At 51.7% G+C, this 8,364-nt stretch overlaps 1 protein-coding gene across 2 annotated transcripts in view; it reads right to left on the bottom strand.

Annotated features, from left to right (window-relative positions):
• The window catches only part of MALL (mal, T-cell differentiation protein-like), a 34,672-nt gene extending 26,727 nt beyond the window's left edge, over positions 1-7,945 (bottom strand). Inside the window, exons 1-2 of one of the 2 annotated variants that reach the window (XM_010829565.1) lie at positions 7,803-7,945; positions 6,971-7,168 (exon numbers count right to left, since the gene is read on the bottom strand). In XM_010829565.1, the coding sequence (XP_010827867.1) occupies positions 6,971-7,075 (105 nt within the window). In that variant the 5' untranslated portion in view covers positions 7,076-7,168; positions 7,803-7,945. Of the gene's footprint in view, positions 1-6,970; positions 7,286-7,802 lie in introns of those variants that run through there. The other variant, XM_010829564.1, reaches the window with a different exon arrangement.
• Between the last annotated feature and the right edge of the window lie 419 nt (positions 7,946-8,364).

Below are 8,364 nucleotides of genomic sequence, written 5' to 3'. Positions count from 1 at the left end.
TCAATTTGATCTCTGGTTCCTGTGCCTGCTCTCCCCCAGCCTCACACCTTTCCCTCCCTGTTCTCTCTTCCTGCTGCAGCTTCCCAGGGCCTCCATGGGCATCATTTCGTTGCATCTCAGTGGTACCCTGGCCATGGAGGCCTTTGGTCCCCTGGTCCTGCAGGGGCTGGGCGAGGACAGAAGGGGCGAGGCCAGGGACCAGGCATGGAATGAAGGGAAGGACAGATGCCCCGACGATGAAGAAAAGCTGGGGCAAACTGAGTTTGCTTTGCTGCTTCCCAGAAGCATAGAGAATTGAAAGCGGGGCAGAAGGGAGCAAGAGGTACAACTTTTCCTTTTGGAAAACTCAGCTTCTAAAGAAGTTTTGCAACAAAGAGGAAGGAACCTGCTTGTCCTGAGCCAGGCCTGAGCGGAGCCCTGCCTCCCTCTCTCTCTGCCCCACGCAGTTGACAGATGGCTCCAGGGTCCAGAAAGTTCCCAAACAGCGCTTTCACATACAGCCTTGCCTTTCGTGTGTGCTCTGTCGTGTCCAGCTCTTTGTGACCCCACGAACTGTAGCCCTCCAGGCTCCTCTGTCCTTGGGATTTCCCAAGCAAGAATACTGGAGTGGGTTGCCATTTCCTCCTCCAGGGTTCTTCCCAACCCAGGGATCCAACCGCATCTCCTGCATGGCAGGTGGATTCTCGACCACTGAGTGAGCCACCAGGGAAGCCCATTTACATACAGACAGAGCAGAAAAAGAAACCGGCTGAACTGCAGGTGAAACTGGGGATGTGGGAAGCAATGTGAGCTTCCCAGCTGGAAGGTTCTGGAACGAGCTTCTGGGGGAGCGGGTGGGGGAGTGTGGGTTGGGAGAAGGGGTGGGGGTGTCAGAATATTTCCTTCTGACCGTTGTGCAGGCAAGTTAAAAAGCTGAAAACATTGAACACCGAACAGAGTGTTCATCTTTCCTTTTAATCAGCTGACTCTAGAAACCTTCTCAGCTGTTTCTTTATAATTAGTCAAGTATCTCATTAATAAGTGAACTACTGAAAAGGTTGAATGACTTCCTAAAACTCTCCCTCAGTTGTAGTCGCTGTTCACGCTTTCATCTTGTTAAAAAAAAGCCGATGAGCCAGCTTAGAGCAGCCAGGGCCTCAGGGGGCCACGTGCTCCCTGCCCCAGGCCGGACACCCGCACAGTGTTTGCTCTCAAGAGCCAGGCAGCGAGACTGTGAGTCACCTGGTCCCCTGCCCACCCAGCGCTGGCACCAGAAGACTCCCATGCTAACAGAGAGATGGAGAGAGGAAATAAACAACGTCTGCTCTCACCTTAAAATGCACAGATTCAAAGCCTCCTCAAGCTTGGAACTTAGGTTTTGAAATTAATACTGTTTTCAGATGAGAAATCTGAATTCAACTGTAAACCAAACAAAATGCAAACTTAAACATTAAACTCTCTAAAGGCTCATCCGTTGCCTGTGGAAATGTAAAATGGTCCAGCCACTCTGGAAAACAGATTGTCCATTTCTTAATAAAAAATGAAGCAGACACTTACAGAAATCATACTCACTCTGGCATTTACCCAGAAAAGTGAAAATTACATCCACCCAAAAGCCTATATGTGAACGCTCACAGGAGCTTTATCAGAATAGCTAAAAATCGCAAAAGACCAAAATGTTTCTTACTGTATCAGTGGTTAAACAAACTGTGGTAAAGCCACACTGTGGAATATTACACAGCGATGAAAAGGGACACACTACTGAAATGCACCTGATTTGGATGGACCTCAGAGGCATTATGGAGAAGGCAATGGCACCCCACTCCAGTACTCTTGCCTGGAAAATCCCATGGACAGAGGAGCCTGGTGGGCTGCAGTCCATGGGGTCATGAAGAGTCAAACACGACTGAGCAGCTTCACTTTCACTTTTCACTTTCATGCACTGGAGAAGGAAATGGCAACCCACTCCAGTGTTCTTGCCTGGAGAATCCCAGGGAAGGGGGAGCCTGGTGGGCTGCTGTCTATGGGGTCGCACAGAGTCAGACACGACTGAAGTTACTTAGCAGCAGCAGAGGCATTATGGGGCTTCCCAGGTGGCTCCGTGGTAGAGAATCCACCTACTGATGTAGGAGATGCAGGGGACTTGGATTCGACCCCTGGGTCAGGAAAATACCCTGGAGGAGGAGATGGCAACCCACTCCAGTATTCTTGCCTGGAAAATCCCATGGACCGAGGAACCTGGTGGGCTACAGTCCATGGGGTCACAAAGGGCTGGACACAACTGGGCAACTGAAGCATTCATGCAGACATTATGGTGAGTGGAAGAAGCTAATCGTTAAAGACCAGGTACTGTATGATGCTATTCGCTTCTGTGACTTTCTTGAAATAAGAAAATTACAAAGACGGAATTAGTGGTTTCCAAGGGTGAGGAAGGGTGGTGAGAGAGGATAAGGTAGGGTGACCATAATACGGAAGCAAGGGTTTCCCTGTTGGTCCAGTGGTTAAGACTCCACGCTTCCACTGCAGGGGGCACGGGTTCAATCCCTGGGCAGGCAACTAAGATCCTGCATGCCATCCAGCGTGGCCAACAAAATTTAAAACAGAAGCAGGAGGGAGATCTTCACGGTGATGGAATGGTTCTGTGTCTTGATGGTAGTGATTACATCAATCTACACATGTGAGAAAATGGCATGGAATATAGACATAGCCTACGAACATTAGTTACCTGGTCGATATTGTATTAAATAGTAGAGAGTTATTATGAAAGCTGTGACTACTGTGTGGGAGACCTCTCTGAAATGTCTTTGCATCTGCCTATTAATCTATAATCATGACAGAAGTTTTAAAACGTGCATTTTAGTGTGAAAGACTCTAAAATAAAGTTATCTGGGCAAAGATCTGTAAGAGCAGTCTTCGGGGAGCAGAGCTAGCCGGGAACATGCAGACCCCCCGTGTCCATGCTGTCCCAGTCTGTCGCCATCACTGATACAAAAGAGCCCGAGATTCTTGGCAACAGAGGTGGTGCGAGGACTCAAGGCCGCTTGTTGAATTCTGCACGCCTGGAGGTTTTGGCCCCTCGCTCCATGGGAAGGCCCTCGCTGTCTTGGGGAACAGTGGCTGGATGGAAGTACGCCTGCGGTCACCACAAGTGTACACTCTGGCCACCCCATTATGGACCACCTGCGAGTCCACGTCACGAATTTTGCCTTCTCTGCCCCTTTTTGCTGTCCTGAGCTCCCAGTTTTAGAATCCACTCTCTGGAAAAATCTGCTCTCTGCCTTAGAAAAGCACATGCCTGTCTGTGATGCCTTAGGTCCACAGACTGAGAATCTGGGACCCCAGGGCCTGGGGCTCAGGGGTCAGCTCTGTGGGTAGAAGTGGTCAGCATACTCAGGAGGCCCAGGACAGAGGAACTTCTGCGAGGCTGGCCCTGCTCTCTCCTCTCTAGCCCAGCACATCTGCTCATGGCGATCAGAATCAACCACCAAGGACTTTCCTGATCATCCAGTGGTTAAGATTCCAAGCTTCCACTACAGGGGGGCTCAGGTTCGATCCCTGGTCGGAGAACTAAGATACTGCGAGCTGCTTGGCATGACCCAAACAAAACAGAACAGCATCAATCACCAACTGGAATTCTCCCCTCCTCTCCTGTTTACCTCTCCATCCACGCCCCAGATAGGATGCAGGCTTGGTCTTACACTCCATGCTGCTGCTGCTGCTGCTAAGTCGCTTCAGTCGTGTCCAACTCTGTGCGACCCCATAGACGGCAGCCCACCAGGCTCCCCCGCCCCTGGGATTCTAGAAGCACTCATTTAAGGAGCAAGCGGATGCAAAAGAGCATGTACAGAATAAATCCATTGAACACACACATATGTGTATAAATGGGCTTCCCTGGTAGCTCAGCTGGTAAAGAATCTGCCTGCAATGCAGGAGACCCTGGTTCAGGAAGATCCCCTGAAGGAGGGTACTCACTCCAGTATTCTTGGACTTCCCTGGTAGCTCGGATGGTAAAGTATCCAACTAGCAATGTGGGAAACGTGGGTTCAATCCCTGGGTTGGGAAGATCCCCTGGAGGAGGGCATAGCAACCCACTCCAGTATTCTTGCCTGGAGAATTCCATGGACAGAAGAGTCTGGTCAGCTACAGTCCATGGGGTCACAAAGAGTCAGACATGACTGAGCACGCCTGCGTACATGCATATATATGGATTATATTTCTTTCTGTAATCTTCTAAGTGTTCAATAATGAATAAGGATTCCTTGAGAATTAAAACTAAATTTGTGATGAGGAAACATCAGACAAGGCTGAATGGAGCGAGATGGTACACAATAATTGATCAGTATTCTTCAAAATACTCAAGACAAAGATGGTGGGAATTGGCCCAGATTAAAGTAGATGATGGACTCTCCTGGTGGTCCAGTGGTTAAGACTTCACCTTCCAATGCAGGGGGTGCAGGTTCAATCCCAGGGAGACTGATTCCACATGACTCGTGGCCAAAAAGCCAAAACATAGAACAGAAGCAATATTGTAACAAATTCAATAAAGACTTTAAAAATGCTCCACATCAAAAAAAAAAAAATCTTAAAAAAAAAAGTACTGAAATGGTCATGTACACATGGCTATGTTAAAAACAACAACCACAAGGACCTATTCTTTAGCACACGCAGCTCTGCTCAGCATTATATGGCAGCCTGGGTGGCAAGGGGGCTTGGGGGAGAATGGATACATGTACGCGTAAGGCTGAGTCCCTTATAGCTTGTATATGGCTATACCCCAATACAAAATAAAAAGTTTTTTTTTTTTTTAAATGAAATGTAATCAGAAAATCAAGTTAAAATTAAATCTACTTAATTAAAAAAAAAAAGAGTAGATGAAGGAATTATGGCCACCAAATGCCACTTGGAATTCTGAGCTGGATCCTGGATCAGGAGGAAGACATCTGTGGGGAGTTCAGGACAATTTGAACAATTGATAGTCTAATATTGATGCTAATTCCCTGATTTTGACAGTTGTACTATGTAAGATGTGGTCCTGAAGGGAAGCTGAGTAGGGAGTACCTGGGAGCACTCGTACTATTATTGCCAGCGTTGCTATAAATCTAAAATTATTTCAAAAGAAAAATAAATGAATGAAATGCTAAGTGACAGTCCCCCACCCCATGAGATACCTAAAGCCCTAGAGCCCAGCACAATCATGTACTTTTCTCTCCCCAGAAATTCCATCTGAGGAGCCCAGTATCCTGGGGGTGACTGACCAGATGGCCCTGCATTCCTTACTCTGGAAATCCCAACCCTCCAGCCTTCTGCCAGCTGGCCTCTCCTGGAGTCCAGGCCCTTCCCCCTCCTGCCCCCCAACCTGGAGATTCAGCCTGTCCTTTGAGGTCTAACTGCAAAGTTGCCTCCCAGGGGATAGGCTGGGGCTCCTCCCTGCCTTGACAAGGTTGGGTGGCCTCTTCTTGCTTGTACCCGGCCCAGCAGTGGCCACCCCCCCACACATCGGCTGACTGTATCGTGGAAGCGCTCAGGAGCCTTCCTGGGCAGATGGGGAACCTGCAGGGTAGTGGTCCTGTCACCAGTGGCTGGTGCGGCTGACATGGAACACATGTTCCAAATAAGTGGGGGAGTCCAGCCCCACCCCGGCCATTCTTGTGGTTGTTCCAAGGCGAGGGGCACACCTGGTCCAGAGAACTCTCAGGAGCACAAAGATGCATTAGTCTGGTGGGACGCCCTCCCTTGTACAGCCAGGCCTGGCAGAAACCTATTCTTGGCTGGGGTTTCAGCTGGAGCCACCCAAACGCCGGACCCACCCCGCCTGGCTTCCCTTTCTTATTGCCACCAATGGGCATCCTTTAGCCAGTTTATGTCAAAAGGTGCTCAATCAGGCTGGCCTTCTGGGCAGACGACAGGATGAGAGGACCTTCCCGCCCAGTTGGACGCTGGAACCACGTTTTGTCTTTTCCTCCCTGTCTGAGGCCAGTGCTGCCAACTCAGAGCAGCACCACAGAGGTATGGAGAGAGTAACATGGCAACATACATTACCACATGTAAAGTAGACAGCCAATGGGAGCTCAAATCAGTAACAACCTACGGGGTAGGATGCGGAGGCAGGTGGGAAGGATGTTCACATGAGAAGGGACATGGGTAAACCTGTGACTGATTCGTGTTGATGTTTGGTAGAAACCAACACAATACTGTAAAGCAATTATTCTTAAATAAACTTTAAAAAAAGAAAGAAAGAAAATACCTGCCACAAGCTAGATATTTCAGAAGGTGTTCAAAGACTGAAATAAACTCTGCCCTAAGTCGCTCACCAGGCTCGTGTCCCCATCAGTGAAAAGGACGTGGTGACAACCGGCTCAGAGTGGACTCAGGTTCTGATGTCCCCTCTGCACTCGGCAGGCGTGGGGCCAATTCAGCCATAAAGACAGTGAAGGAAAGGAAGGCAGTGAGAGGTCGCAGAGAGCACCCAAGTGTCTCACTGTTTTATGGCCCATGTTGTCATAAGCAACCTCCCCTGGGGAGTCCACGCAAGTCAAAGTTCAGGGTCAATTAGGAAAATACTGGAAGGGTTACTCTCAGCAGGAAAGACAGAGTGCGCCTCCCTGATTTGAACTTTAAGAAAGTACAGAAGGCAGGTAGTTGGAGGAAAGAGACCACAAAATAGAAGTCCATTCCTAACATCCTCTTGAGGATCCAGGACGCTTTAGCGATTCCTCCAGGCCTCTGATCACCAGGTGGCCTGCCCACTACCCCAGCTGGTTTCGTTTTGGGAGGAGGAGACCCACTCACTCTGCAGAAGCCCAGAGGCGCTCTGGGAGGGACTAGGGAACCCCGGGCCCTGAGCTCCACAGGAGACCAGAGGCCACGGCAGCTCTGGATCCAGTGCTCCTTCCCCAGGGGCCTGCTTCCAGCTCCAGGCCAGCCCCTCCTTGCTCCCTCCCACCCCTCACCCGGCCACACTCTGTGCAGTGGCCCCCGTGGCCGCACTCACCAGCTCGGGCAAGAAGAAGGCGTAGGGGATGGTGAGAAACAGCGAGACCCCGGAGGGCACGTCAGGGGGAGCGTGGCTGGTGGCGGGCGGGGCCCGGGAGGCCATGCTCTCACCCTCTGCCTGGCGCCCTGGCTTGGCAGCCCGTGCCCGCAGCCCTTCAAATATCACCTCCTGCCCGACACACCCATCAGACGTCGCCTGGAAGGGAAAAAAAAAAAAAAAAGTTCCAGCCAAGCAGGTCCTTCCACTGGCTTCAGCCAAGAGAATCCTCAGTGAAATGCGGTTTGTGTATCAGACAGGCCTTCCACCAGCTGTGGCAGAGCCGCTCAGGAAGGCGAGCAGGAGCCTCTTCCTAGACTTTTTCCTCCAAGGAAGTTCTGAATCCCAGGCATGCTATTCCAGGGGAGGCCAGCTGCAGTAGCTGCTTCCACCTGGTGCCCAGGACAGGACTGAGCTGCCCCTGTGACAAGGACTGTTTACTGAGGGCCTACTGTGCGCTGTGCTCAGTCCTGTCCGACTCTGCGACCCCACGGATCTAGCCCGCCAGGCTCCTCTGTCCATGGAATTTCCCAGGCAAGTATACTGCAGTGGGTTACCATGCCCTCCTCCAGGAGATCTTCCCAACCCAGGGATCGAACCAGGCCTCCCGCATTGTAGGCAGATTCTTTATTGTCTGAGCCACCAGGGAAGCCCTGAGGACCTCCTAGGAACCACGAAAACTTCAGACACCTCTGGGAGCTACAGCCTGACTCGTGGCTGCTTTACTTCTTTTCCAAGCAAGGAGACCCAGCCTCTGCCCTGTCAAGTCAAGGTCACAGCTTGCTCTGCTTACCGCTGCTCATCCTTGAGGACCCCACGCCGGTTGGGCTCCTGCCCGGCCCTGGCAATGCAACACTTCCTTCTCTGTCTGCACTCTTTGTCACCGTCAGTCTCTCCTAGTGTTCTCACCCAGCAGATGGAGGTCTCTGTCTCTGGGATGAATCTACCCCAGTGGGCACCAGAGCCCTCCTCCCCTCCCTGCCCTGGCCCCCTCACTGGGCTGGTGCCCGGGAGCCGGGCTTGGAGCCAGGCCAGATCCTTCCTGTCTCCTGCCTGCCTGCCTGCCTCCAGGGCTGTGACCCAGCAGCCAAGAGGCTCCTTTCCCGCTAAAGACAGGGCCTGGAGATGTGGGCCCTTTGCCTGCCTTCCTCTCGGCCACCCTGGAGAGTGGCCTAGCACCCCAGAGTCCGATGAGGATGCTCCGGGTTGGGGTGGGGGGTTCCTTCCCACTGGAGTGGAGGGGTTGCAAGAGGGCCGCCCTGCGTGCTGGGGTCAGGAGGCGTCCACCACGAAAGGCCAGTTCCTGAGCAAGGACAGTGCCTGCCGGGGCCTGCCTCCTGCCACCTCCCCTTCTG

The sequence above is a fragment of the Bison bison genome, unplaced genomic scaffold (genome assembly GCF_000754665.1).
Source record: "Bison bison bison isolate TAMUID 2011002044 unplaced genomic scaffold, Bison_UMD1.0 scf7180017864508, whole genome shotgun sequence".
In the NCBI taxonomy this organism is placed as follows: Eukaryota; Metazoa; Chordata; class Mammalia; order Artiodactyla; family Bovidae; genus Bison; species Bison bison.
The sequence above is the reverse complement of the archived record's forward strand: the minus strand, read 5'-3'. Positions and strand labels throughout refer to the sequence as shown.